Source organism: Rosa chinensis, chromosome 1, assembly GCF_002994745.2.
Source record: "Rosa chinensis cultivar Old Blush chromosome 1, RchiOBHm-V2, whole genome shotgun sequence".
NCBI classification, from domain to species: Eukaryota; Viridiplantae; Streptophyta; class Magnoliopsida; order Rosales; family Rosaceae; genus Rosa; species Rosa chinensis.
In genome coordinates, this window is record NC_037088.1 from 65,633,491 (window position 1) to 65,647,203 (window position 13,713).

General features: G+C 37.4%; 3 protein-coding genes across 5 annotated transcripts; 1 reads left to right on the forward strand and 2 right to left on the reverse strand.

The window, feature by feature from the left end:
* Positions 1-2,392: 2,392 nt before the first annotated feature.
* LOC112177040 (probable membrane-associated kinase regulator 6) lies at positions 2,393-3,748 on the reverse strand. The gene is made up of 2 exons (XM_024315211.2): positions 2,856-3,748; positions 2,393-2,765 (listed from the first exon to the last, which is right to left on the reverse strand). The coding sequence occupies exons 1-2, from the start codon at positions 3,556-3,558 to the stop codon at positions 2,758-2,760; spliced, it is 711 nt and encodes a 236-aa protein (XP_024170979.1). The 5' UTR covers positions 3,559-3,748; the 3' UTR covers positions 2,393-2,757.
* A 3,612-nt stretch (positions 3,749-7,360) lies between these two features.
* Positions 7,361-12,019, forward strand: LOC112182314 (G-type lectin S-receptor-like serine/threonine-protein kinase At5g24080). 3 transcript variants are annotated; one of them, XM_040512481.1, is made up of 6 exons: positions 7,361-7,705; positions 8,441-9,804; positions 9,910-10,090; positions 10,209-10,662; positions 10,750-11,156; positions 11,195-12,019. In XM_040512481.1, exons 1-5 carry the CDS (start codon positions 7,464-7,466, stop codon positions 11,089-11,091), a joined length of 2,583 nt encoding a protein of 860 aa, XP_040368415.1. In that variant the 5' UTR covers positions 7,361-7,463; the 3' UTR covers positions 11,092-11,156; positions 11,195-12,019. The 3 variants fall into 3 exon arrangements, with proteins under 3 accessions (XP_040368415.1, XP_024176553.1, XP_040368416.1); XM_024320785.2 differs by having other exon boundaries at positions 10,750-11,148; XM_040512482.1 differs by having other exon boundaries at positions 7,571-7,705; positions 8,394-9,804.
* On the reverse strand, positions 11,020-12,163 carry LOC112182324 (hevamine-A). The gene is made up of 2 exons (XM_040508373.1): positions 11,195-12,163; positions 11,020-11,148 (listed from the first exon to the last, which is right to left on the reverse strand). Exon 1 carries the CDS (start codon positions 12,161-12,163, stop codon positions 11,267-11,269), a length of 897 nt encoding a protein of 298 aa, XP_040364307.1. The 3' UTR covers positions 11,020-11,148; positions 11,195-11,266.
* Positions 12,164-13,713: the final 1,550 nt, after the last annotated feature.

A 13,713-nucleotide genomic window follows, 5' to 3' on the forward strand; every position in this document is an offset into this window, starting at 1 on the left:
AGTATTTCTCTGTAACTACGTATAAATGACGATCTCCAATGTGAGACAATAATATGTAATCAATCGAACTAAAGCATGAAAGTAGGCGGTTTGGTCTGTTTAAGAGCCTACATGAACATATCATGCACTATGATATATGAGCAGAATACCCAAATGTAAGCTACAATTTTGCTACAAACGGAGCCCATAGGTATGATTGTGTTTCAGTTTTACAACGTAGCATGTCTGCATGTATATCCTTTGGGGTTTGGTGTGAACACGAAGAGCTAGCTAGGGGTCTACCATGCATACTATTCCATTCATGACTCGAAATGAAGCCAAACCTAACATTCCATATATACAAATCGATCAATGTGATATGTCTCTTGATATATAGACTCTATGTTACCCTCCATCTCTTTCTGCTTATAACTCTTATTTGCAACTGCTACCCGGTTCTCAGTTACTATATACAGTTTACGTACCGTAGCTCAATTCCACCAAATAACAGAGGAAGATCGAGAAAGATGATGGCTTTGATGTTTGGTATGTCTTCAAAGCTTACATACGTACCCTCGGGAATGAATATTGAACGTTGTTAGATAAATACAACCACATTGTCTTTAAAACTTAAATAAATAAAAAACATCATTTATTGAATAAAATAACATCATTTTATTTGTGTTTTAAAAACATCATTTTATTTAGGTGCTTCAATGTGGTTGATGAACTTCGATGAAACGAGGATAATTTATTGAATAAAATAAAAACAGAGTGGGACTATACCAAATCTCTCGACAACATCACATTCAGTCCCGGTTACAAAAACTATGAATTATAGGCAGAGCCAAATCCCACCAAACTAAATCTGAGGACGAAGTAGTTCCAAAATTTGCTAGTGCGTCTGCGGCTTGATTCCCTTCACGAAATATATGAGTAGAACGAAATTGCATTTGAGAAATACGATGTAAACAATTACCCAATTCCACATGAAGTTGCCAAGGTACAAGATGAGGAGATTATAGAAAATTGAGAATAAAGTGTAGAGTCCACTTCCAACCATATGAATTTCCAATCTCGGACCCATGCTAATTATATTGCTTTAATAACTGCCATGACCTCCGCTGCAACAGAACTAGGCATATCCAAATTGGAGCAAAAAGCACCCAAAACAACACCTTTATAATCCCGAAACAATCCACCATAACTTGCTTTCCCCAAATCACTTTTCCATGCTCCATTTGTGTTTATCTTGATCAACCAAATAACAGAGGATGCCAATTAACTTCAATGATGCGAGGAGTCTTCTGCTGCCTACAAGGGGCATTAAACCTCTTCAAAATACATATGTCATGAGTGGTATTATGCATGTGACCAGTGGCAATGTGACTAGAAGAACATATATGACCTGAAATCAGCCTACATGCTTTCCCCACGTCAATATTTTCACCGTCAAACTTGACCTTGTTCCTTGACTGCCATATAAACCATAGAGTGTAAGAGAATCATGCAAGCCACATTTCTTTCGATTGCCATATAACATCGTTGAGATCATGTGTTAGTATTTAATCTTTCATCCATTCTCTCTGTATATGTGATATATGTGCATCTCCGCCTGCAAGAGATATGATGTTTGGCATATAATGCACGCTCATTGCTTAACAACTCAAGTTTTTAGGGCACATCGGTTGTCTATCTAAGAATTTGGTGTACATCGTCTCTATTCTGTTTTATAATCACTATCAGTATATATTTATAACGCGCAATGGTAATGTTTCATATGAAACTGTTGGTACAAGTAATATAGATTGCAATTTTTTCTGTTTTCCTTTCTTCCTCTCGTTTCTCTCTTCTTCTTGTTTACTTGTCTGTTCTATCTAACAAGATCGATATGAAAGCATATGATCTATATCGATCCCTCACTCACCCCGAACGTATATGTATTATGCAAGGGTTTCTAATAGAAAATCATCAGCTTTTCCAACCGATAGATATACTTCTTTATATTTTCAGTGGAAATTAATCAATTTTATCATGATGATAAATCTAAATATGATCATATATCTGTAGGGGACCAGTTGTCATAGTTAGCCGATCAATTATTCTCACATCAAACTCTCTTGCTATAGTATCATACAATTGACAGGCTTGTTGTTAAAGATAATATTCTGCATATTGTTGGGTTTAGATTAATCCAAAAAATATGTGAACTGTAGCACGTGGAGAGATGAAGAACGAAAACTGACTAGGCACTGAAAGAGCAACACCAACACTCAGAAATTTAAAACCATATAATCGAAATGAGGTAGACGGATTTGCCATACCAGATTGTATATTAGCTACACCCTTTTTTTTATATATTTCCAAAGCTTTAATTTGAATATACAATACAGATGAGGAACTGTGCTTTCCATGAACAAAATAATCCCGATTTAGTTTATTATTACAGGAATATAAGCAAGGAAGAGAAGGGAGATTCTCCCTCCCACACAGAGAAAAAGACAAGAGGAAAAACTTAGAGTATGTTTCTACTTTCTCCTCCCTACAAGGTCAGCAATTAATTTTCATGAAGACCATCCACACAAGTTCTGAGAATCTTATATATCATCCAAGAATTATATAGACAGAGCTATATAAGAAGATGCCAAATTTGAGAACAAGTGGTTGATGATCTTCCCATGTGTATTCCTTTATTCTTTCCCTTTCTTCTCTGTCTCTTTCTTTCTCTAGTTTCAGTTTTTCACTGCTTAATTTTGTACCACTTGGTCCTCAATTGACTTAGTTTCCTGAAATCAACAGAGTTTCAACAAACATGAGATGAGGCTCAAGTAACTATTATCAATGATCAATGATCATGCAAGTGTTAAAGAACATACCTATGGATCTTTTGCAATGAAGAACTGCCTCATATATTGAGCTCTCGGAATCACACGACCTTCGCCAATCATCAGGAGCAGAATAGGCTACGCTTATTCGCGGCGATGCAGTTTCTGATGAATACACCCTGCTGTTCTTCGATGAATGGAACCTTTTATCAACATGATTCCCAGCTACTTTAGGATTTGCTTTATGACCTTGTCTAATCCTTTTGTACAACGGTCTGAGAAAATCCAAGTACTTCTCAAATATTCTTTTTGATAATCTTCTGCACCTTCTCAAGGAATTAGAGCAATCTGAAGAAGAATTTTCTGTTGGAGCAGCTTCTTTTGATGAAGAGACTGGAAGGTTTGCAGTACTGGAATTCGAGGCTTGATCATAATAATCATCATATGACTCCATATTCTTCAATGGGTCATCAACCGAAAGTGGCAAAAGATAACCATTGGAAATGAGCTCATCAGCATGAACAAGAGTAGAGAGAGGAGATTGTGAATCAAATTTGAAATCCTGCTGGGAATTCCTAAAGAATCTCTGAGAGGGTGGCATTGTTGGGTCCATCTCGATGAAGGAGGCTTCATCGGATGCATCTAGTGAAGTCCTAAGGGAGTTGTCAAGGCTTTCAAAAGAAGGAGGCTTGAGATTCACTAACCAACTGTATGAAAAGCTTTCAATGGAGAGGGGTTGCTGAGATGTTTCCATGGCTTCCAACTTGTTATGAATTAGTGTTTAGACAACAAGGAAAACTGAGAAAGGAATACAATTATACAAAGTGGGGAAATTGCTATTGGTAATTGCTAGCAGAAGAGGCCCTCTTGCATGTGGAACATATCTCTACTACATATATATACCTTAATATCTTCTCAGTCTCTCTCTCCAACAATTGGGTATGTGGTTGTCTGGCAAGAGACACTGAATTTTGATAATTGGAAAAGAGAAAAGCAGAAAAGAAACAGAGAAATGTGAGCCCCCACAAGCATCCATAATGTACTGTTGCATCACTAGCTAACCCCACAATTCGTTTTAATCATTTTTCTTCTTAAAGTTCACAAATAAGATTGGTTTCTTTTTACATAAGCAATTTCTGTTAAATATAACAAACAGAGAATATAAACAGGTTCATGCATGTTCCATTAGTTTAATTGCAAGCCAGGCTTTAGAAACTTGATTAAAATGAGGATAAAAGAAGAGTCATATGCATTTGAACTTCTTAAGAACATTCCATAAATAGAAGGTAACATTTAGAAACTGGTTCTAAGAAAAGCAGATTCATGCATTCTCCATTGTGTATCAACAAACACAGCCAAAGTAAATAGGGGCAAGTGTAGTCCTAACACTTCAGAATATTCTCTCACAAGTCATAACCTTTATTATATATGTTCTGGAAAAAAGAGTTGATATTGCTTAGCTTGGCTACTCTTTGTCATTGTCTTTCACTCTTTTGATGTTATTTTGTATTTATCAAAAAATTTAGGAGAGGTTAGACCAGATTGAAAGGATGATTTCACTATGTGATGGTCACTTCCTAACAATCTTAGCACAATGCTCAACCTAAATGACATATTATATTGTTCTCCCATGTCACAATCATCATATGCTGTATGCAATTAGCGGTGTTCTAATTACAAAAATAGTATTTCTGCACTACAATTAATAATGAATGTTGCAAAGCTGCAAGTTCTAGAGGTTGAACCAGTAATTAGGAATGGTGGATGTCATTATGCTTTAGAGTCACTTGGGCTTTAGGCTGGCCTTACCCTCTTTCAGAAAAATCAGTATCAAACTATGAATGTAACTAAACAATTACCTACTTGCTATATGAATCATAAATCAGCAGAAATAAGGAAAAAAGTTACAGAGCTATTGCAGGCCTTAAAATGGCTTTTGACTATTAGCTAGTGTATTGGATTATTACTAACATGTTAAAGACTCATAGTCCTGCAAGCCTAAGAATAGATAGGAACCTTGGACCATGAGCATGGAGAAAGAGAAACCATAACTTGGTGTGTTTCCTTTGTTAGGTTCAACATCCCACACCGAGCTAGTATAAAGGAAAAGTAAAGAACATAAAAGAAAAAGGAAATGAAAATTCAAACATCATCATTGCCTTGACACTTAACAATATGGTTTTGTTCTCTACAGATTCATACTTTTTTACAACACCTTCTATATTCTATTGATACTTTTAACCCGAGTGTTTAACCATTTGGATTTTATGCATGACACGTAAAAAACCAAATTACTCTAACCCTGCAGAAGGAAACAGAAACTGAAGTTTCCTCCAGGCAATGATTCTCATGGTCCTCCAATTACAATACAACATCAGAACAAACATAATAGAGGACAATGAACATAAATTCGAGCAGTTCAAAACCACAAATGGATAAATTCAAGTGTTGTTCATCGTCATAGGTAGCTCTATATCTGTCTGCGCATCGGTTAAAACTATCCAAATCCAGGAATAACAATAATATCCGAAAGTTTTCTTGGTAAGGAAATCTCAAGGTTTTTCATCCACTATCTCCTCAATCTCAAGTTACATGTTAGAAAGAGTCACATCCTTTTCATTCAAAATTGAGCAAATTATAAACATCGTTAATTCTATAAAAAAAAAAACTAAAAAGAACAGCAGAAAATAGCAGACATTGGTCCCGGAGGTGTCGGAGAAAGAGATTGACATGAACCGAGGTTTTAGTGACAAAGCCCAGAAAAGGAGAGTGACTTGAAACCAATTGGTCCCCCCTAATGTCCCCTCTCTGAGACAATAAGCAAATGCAAAGAGATTCCAAACATTCATAATGCAGTTTAATTCCGTAAAGAATGTTCTTGATCAATCAAAAATTCATTATAAAATGCATTATCATTGAATTTGAGGACCCATAAGCAATAAACAAAATGGCTTGCTTCAATTTAACAAACAAACAAAAAAAGCAACTTGCTCCAATTCCATGGAGTAAGAAAGTCTACCTCTTTTGCTCATAGCATAATACCCAAAACCCAATATTTCAGGTTTAGGGTTTTGGAGTGACCAATTTCAGATTCAAATTCTCCATCTCTACAAAAAACCAAAAAAAAAAATGAAGAAAAATAATTCAGGGTATTAATTGTGTATATGTATTGTAATAGAAGATTGATTTTCTGGGGGGAGAGAGATGACATGGAATCGATAATTGGGTGACAGGAGGTTCCTTTTTGCTCTTTTGTCTGGGGATGAAAGAGGGTTTCAGAAAACCCTTGAAATTGGGGGTGGTGAGTATTGAAACGACGTCGTTCACGTCTTTAAATCGTTAGCTGAAAAGAGCGCCAAAATGGCAGGCCATTTTTCTATGCGAATGCTCGATCTCCTGCTTGTCTTGAACGATCTCGGCTTTCGGCCCAAGTTTACTCGCAAACTTATTTTGACGGGAGCCCAAGAGGCCCACTAAAGGTTTTTGTTTTTTTTTTAGAATATGAAAAAAAAGGGAGATATGCATTAAATAATTTTTTGGATGCTACTGCATAATTCTTTGTTGGTTTTTTTTTGTGATTATTGTTTGACTTTGGGAATGGGGCAGTTGGACACAATTAGAAGGTGGATTTTTCTGCAATAATATGTCAAAATCTGGAGTTAATAAACCCTTATCTTAAATGTACAAGGTCCCCCAAAAAATCATAATTCCGCAAATAATTTCAACAGGAGAATTACTTCCCTGGTCCATGAAACATGAAAATAATGTCCAAATAATTGCAGCTCGATCACAAAGAGGATAAGATGCTGAAATGGGAGATCAGTTGCACTTTAGACTTCAATGTCAAATTGATGATGCCTTTCCCATCGGACTTTTAGCACCGCTTTAACGGATTCATTCGAATTGCCAAATACATGTGACTTCAGCATCCGATATTGATATTGTATGAACAAAGCTAAGTATTGACTTATGGACGGATCCAAGAGAGAGTGCTAATGTAGGTAACCACCTTCCTTCCAATATCTTTATGCGTTTATTACAATAAGTAGTGATTTACGTGTTTTTGTTCGGTGATGCTGAAATTATTGAAATAGATTTAGACATTACAAAACACATAATATGTTATAAGGTGTTCAACGAATTGCTTCAAAAAAAATTAATAGAAAAGAAATTAAATAAGTAAACTAGATGTAGACGGAGTCTACCTCGACGGAATGTAAGTCGTTTTTATTTTTATACCAAATCCACTTTCAACTGATGGATATTCTTGATGGTGAATCCTCAGTATGCTGAAACCAGATGATCACTACTAGCTACAATGTGAAAGCCAGAATTCTCATGCAAATAATTGCAATATGGACACGCGCGTAGATCTTATGCCTTTCGGTTGGTCACGAACTCACAGTCCAAATCCAAGACCACAGTGCAATAAACACGTTGCCCAATATCCAACTGGGACCTCTCAGCCTACCCATTTGATAAAACTCTTTGTCAAAATTTTGCTCACCAACCTCTCCATACACCTGTCCCTATGTTCTTTCAATTTTGTGCTCCTTCAATTTTCTTAAATATGGCACATCTAGCCAACTTTTTCTTTCGCTGGCTTTGCTCTTTAGCAAAACTACTACTACACTGGCTAGCAATTAATAGCTCCAAACAATGGCCTCCAGTAGTTACTTGGTGTTGTTCTTCTTCTTGGTTCTAGCTGGGTTTGGTGCCTGCATGGCTAACCAGATTAGTTTGGGTTCGAGGTTGATGGCTAAAGAGAACCAGACGGTGGTTTCTGATAATGGTACATTTGCACTTGGGTTCAGTCCAATGGATGAAGATAACAGATATCAACTGGCAATTTGGTTTGCAGAGCTTCCTGGAGACAGAACCATAGTATGGTCTGCTAATAGGTAATTTTACAAAACTATATCGTTTAGTTACTCTGTTTATATAGTTGAGTATCACACTCTTGCATATTTGATTATACACAGTCTGCTTTGTTAGTTGATCAGAACAGTACTGTTGGATTGTTACTGGTTTTTGAGTCTCTTAACTTAAGATCACAAACCAACTCCCAATCTCTAGTATTTAGTATTTACAAAGCTAGCGTTTTGAAGTTAATGTGATCATCATCACTATTTACTACTTAAGCTAACAGATTTCAGTTTCTCTTGGTATATCTAAATTTGGGTAAAGTTCTAAGAACGCATCACCTAGTGGATAGGGCAAATGACTATAAGTTTATCATGTACGTTCGTATGTACGAGATCTATATCTTAGAAACTTTTAGTGCAAAACATTGGTAAGTACCTTTAGTTCCAAGCTTTAGCACGTTTAGTGCAAACTATTCGCATCCAAATAAGAAAATCATTGGTAACTAAAATTACTAGTTTGCTTACAGAATTGATTATCAGACGACTCTTGCATAAATCAGATTTATTTTCAGTCTTTATGAAAGTTGATTACGCATATATAGTTTGTTTTACATAGTTGATTAGCAAACTCTTGGATGGTTACTGGGTTTTGAGTCTTTGACTTTCTAAAAGAAAAAGATCACAATCAATTCTCCATCTCTAGTCTTTACAACACCTCTTGCAGGTCAAATATGATCATCATCACTTAAGCCAACAAATTTCATTTTTTAGAAATTCTGCTGTCACCAACAATGCAATCCTGGAGCTAGAGACCACCGGAAACCTTGTTCTCATGGATGGTGATGCTACTATTTGGACCTCCAACACTTCAGGCACCGGCGTTGAATTTGCATCCCTATTAGAATCTGGAAACTTCATCTTATACAATGAAGCCAACCGCCCTATGTGGCAGAGTTTCTCACATCCATCTGATACTCTCCTCCCAAACCAGCCTCTTTCGGTCTCTTTAGAGCTCACAACAGCTAAGTCACCCTCTCATGGTGGCTATTATGCTCTCAAAATGCTTCAACAGCGCACTTCGTTAAGCCTTGCATTGACTTATAATATGCCAGAAAGTACTTACAATACCTCACCAGAATCTTACTATAACAACTCTTACTGGACTGGACCGGAGATATCAAATGTGACAGGAGATGTCATAGCGGTTTTGGATGAAGCAGGAAGCTTTGGAATTGTGTACGGTGAGTCTTCAGATGGAGCTGTATATGTGTACAAGAATGATGGTGATGATGGAGGACTATCAGCAGCCTCAAACAAATCAAACAGGTTGTCAGTTCTTCGGAGATTGACACTCGAAACTAATGGAAATTTGCGTTTGTATCGTTGGGATGATGATGTCAATGGGTCAAGGCAATGGGTGTCAGAGTGGGCTGCAGTTTCAACACCATGTGACATTTCTGGAATTTGTGGTAATGGGATTTGTACTTTAGATAGGACCAAGGCCAATGCTTCTTGCTCATGTCTGCCAGGGACTTATAAGGTGAATAGTGGAGGTCAGTGTTCAGAGAACTCATCATTGATTGGAAGATGTGATTCGAAGCAGGATTATCAACCTTCACAGTTTAGAATGTCCACGGTGCAGCAAACCAATTACTATTTGCCAAAATTTTCAGTCATAGCAAATTATAGTGACATTGAAAATGTATCAAAATGTGGAGATGTTTGCTTAGCTGATTGTGAATGTGTTGCTTCAGTTTACGGGCTTGATGATGAAAATGCTTACTGTTGGGTTTTGAGGAGCATGGAGTTTGGTGGCTTTCAGGACCCTGGCTCAACCTTGTTTGTCAAAATTAGGTCCAATGGCTCGGTGGTACCAGAGGGAGATACAAGAGGATCCGGGGATTCATCAGATGGGTCTAGTAGTAACAGAGAAAAGGTTTTGGTTATACCTATTGTTCTGAGCATGACTGTTCTTATAGCCCTCCTATGTCTCTTACTATATTACAATGTGCATAAGAGGAGATCCTTCAAGAGAGACATGGAGAAGTCTTTAATCTTGTCTGGTGCTCCAATGAATTTTAGTTACCGTGATTTACAAGTTCGTACCTGGAATTTTTCACAGCTGCTTGGAACTGGTAAGTATGGACTACAATGCTAATTCAATTTTTGTGTATTCTTATTTTGGTTGTATATATATGGTATATAGTAAGATGTATATATATATGCTACTACTTTTTCAGGGGGCTTTGGGAGTGTGTACAAGGGAAGCCTTGCAGATGGTACTTTGGTTGCAGTTAAAAAACTTGAAAGGGTTTTGCCCCATGGGGAGAAGGAGTTTATAACTGAAGTCAACACCATTGGCTCTATGCATCACATGAACTTGGTTCGGCTATGTGGCTACTGCTCCGAAGCTTCACAACGGTAAGCAGTAATTCTTGGATTTCATTTTTATGCTCTCATTTATAACTACATTAAGAATTGCATAATGTATAGCATCATTAGAATCTCATGAGCATAATTCCTTGTGCTGGCATGGCAGGCTTTTGGTTTATGAATTCATGAAAAATGGGTCATTGGACAAATGGATATTTCCCTCAAAATATTCTGGACATAGGTTGCTGGACTGGGAAACTCGCTTTAACATAGCAGTGGGAACTGCACAAGGGATTGCATATTTTCATGAGCAATGTCGAGATCGAATAATACACTGTGACATCAAGCCGGAAAATATTCTTATAGATGAAAATTTCTGTCCTAAAGTGTCTGACTTTGGACTAGCTAAGATGATGGGAAGAGAGCACTCACAGGTTGTTACCATGGTCAGAGGAACTAGAGGCTATTTGGCTCCAGAGTGGGTGAGTAACCGGCCTATAACTGTCAAGGCTGATGTTTATAGCTATGGCATGCTTCTCCTAGAGATCGTTGGTGGTCGAAGAAACCTTGACATGTCTTTTGATGTTGATGACTTCTTCTATCCTGGATGGGCTTTTAAGGTAACAGAGAAATTAATTCTATTTAATTTCAAATGATCTTATGAAAAATCTGAGAGTTATGTCTAATGAATTTGATCATGCTTGTAGGAGATGACAAGTGGAGAGCCACTGAAAGTTGCAGATAGGAGACTAGAAGGAGCAGTGGAAGAAGAAGAACTCATAAGAGCCTTGCAAACCGCATTTTGGTGCATACAAGATGAGGTTTTCATGAGACCTACAATGGGGGAAGTGGTGAGGATGCTGGAAGGATCGGTCGAAATCAACATGCCACCAATGCCCCAGACGGTTTTGGAGTTAATTGATGAAGGCTTAGATCATGTGTACAGAGCCATGAGGAGAGAGTTCAACAACCACTTCAGCTCATTCACCATCAACACCCACCATTCATCTCAAGCTACATGCAGTTATTCCACAGTGTCCCCTAGATAGTCAAAACAGATGTACATCTTCCACAAACAGAGCTCATCAAAGTTCATTCTTTATATATATATATATATATATATATATATATATATATATATAATTATATATGTAACATTCATATAGTGCATATAGGATTTTTAATTACATACACAAGGATCGTTTTCAATTTACATTCTAGAGTCTAGACATGATTCTTGATGGAGGAGCTGTATCCATCAAGATCATCATAATACTTGGACCAAAGCATGACACCACCATATTTAGCCGAATTTTTTATACCCGGAAGGACTTTTGAAGTGAGAGCAGCAGCAGGAATGAATCCGCTACCAGCAGCTTGAGGTGCAGCAGGGAGTCCTAAAAAGATCTTTTGTGCAGGAATGGCTGAAGTCCATTGCTTCCAAGCGTTTTCGAGATTGGTGACATCGCCAGAAGTGTACTGACAAGGAGGGTTGTTGTAAAATTGAACCCAAACATAGTCAAATAGGCCTGTCTCAAGTGCATTTCCAACATAAGCATCAGGAAAGGGACACTGTGGAGCGGCAGTCAAGTAAACTTTCTTGCTGCCCTTCTTGCTCTGCGCCGAAAGGTATCTAGCAAGGTCATCATAGTACTGGTCATTCCCTCCTTCAATGTCGAAGTCAACTCCATCCAAAACAGCATCTCCCAACGGCCTTGAAGAGGAGTGTCCTCCCAAGAAGTTGTTCCACAAGTAAGCACCAAATTGGCGGGCATCACTGGATGAAGCTAGAGAGTAGCCTCCAGCACCACCTCCAATAGATAGTATGACCTTGATGCCTTTGGCTTGGCACGACTTTATTTGCGAGCTGAACTTGGTGCATCCATTGCTGTACGGGTCACAGTGACCCGCAAGGTTGATGGTAGGGATTCGGCCATTGCCAAATGATGAAAGGAAAGCTATGTTTACAAACTTGTAGTTCCCTGAGGCACATGTTTGTGCTAATGTGCCTTCATTTCCATTTTGGCCCCAGTAAATCGCGATTCCGCCTGCATTAGACCCAACTGCCAGAAGTAGTAGTGTTGCTAAAGATAACAATGCTGCTACTAAAATTGAAGCCATCTAAAGCAGTGGATTGAAAAGCTAGTTTGTGTAACTTTTGGTGGGAAAGGTTGTGTGTGATGAAGTATGAAAGAGTTGTGATTCTTTTATAGAAGAAAAGGCCTTGTTTGCTACAAGTTTTGTGCTTAATTTATGTTCTTGATCCGTGGCATTACAGTCACGTAGGCCTTAATCTCTTTGTTATGTTCTGTTTGTAAGTTGAAGGCAGCCTTGAGAACACTGTCCTATGCAATTGTTCATTTACACAAAAATTGTATGCCATAGCTAAAAGGAGACTGATAACTATACATGATATGCTAAGTTCTGTAACATGAATCTTGTTTTGGAACTATGTATGTGTAGTTTCTGTATGAATGATATTGTATACTCAAACTTCCCAATCTAGAAGAGGATTGCTATAAGCTTATAAGAATGTACCTCCAAAATTGAAGAAAGAAAAGAACAAAAAGTCTAATGGCATCCCTGTGAATCATGCTGCAGGGATTACGGTTTATTCTTGTTAATTAACTTAATTTCACATTGTTTTTATTTGTACTAATATTAATATCAACTGGTAGCTAGCACTCCAGAATGAACCACTAAGCAAGTGAGGTTAACGGTGCTTCAATATCAGTCCCAAAGAATAAAACATAGGATCGTCTTGACCGAGTAGTATACCACCTCAAAATAACAAAAGATAGGAGAGTAGGCTACCTGAATGTTTCTGAGATGGTCAAAATGCTTTTGGACTTCCAGTGATGGGTTATTGAGGAAACATGAATGCCTTGTTGTGATCTCTATCATCTGCTCTCGCGAAGCCTCCCCCGTAAACCATAATACAGCACGAGAGATTATATCATCCCGAATTATGGAGCAGCAAAAAATGATAATACCAAGAATAGAAGAAAACAAGTCATCAAAGTACTAAATTATGAAGTTCTCAAATCTCCGCCAAAAATAGCAAAATTCAAAGGATTCTAACAGATCCGACCAGAAAAAAAGTTTATAAGTATACATCGTGATGTCAATCCTATTAAGTTCATGAATTTATCCATGGGTAAAAACCAAGTTACGAACTCACCCAATGAAATAAATTCCTTGCAAGATATATTTGAGTACTCGGTCCTGTTGAGAAGAAAGAGGAAGAAGTAAGATACTACAAACAAATACTTACAAAAAAAAAAATTACACCTTTAAATCAGAAGGACCATATTACTTTATAGTTATTGACTTCAGGTAGACTAAAAAGGTCGAAGAAACTTCTACGTTTCGTCAAACGATTTTTTGAATACCACTCAATTTCCGTCCTACAAGTATCAAGTTACATGTTAGCCAAATTATTATTGATTAAATACAAACAAGTGAAACAACCAATCACATAAACAAAATAGACTATTTAGCATTATAGTAAGATACGAACCAAACTTACCCTATTATTTTATCTATAATGGACTCATCTTCATCAAGCATATGATATGTTAGGGTCAAAACGGAGTTTTTGAAGTAGGGGTTTCGACGAAAGTAGAACTCCAGTTTGAAAACCCTAAGGTTTTCTGTCCTAAGTCACCTGA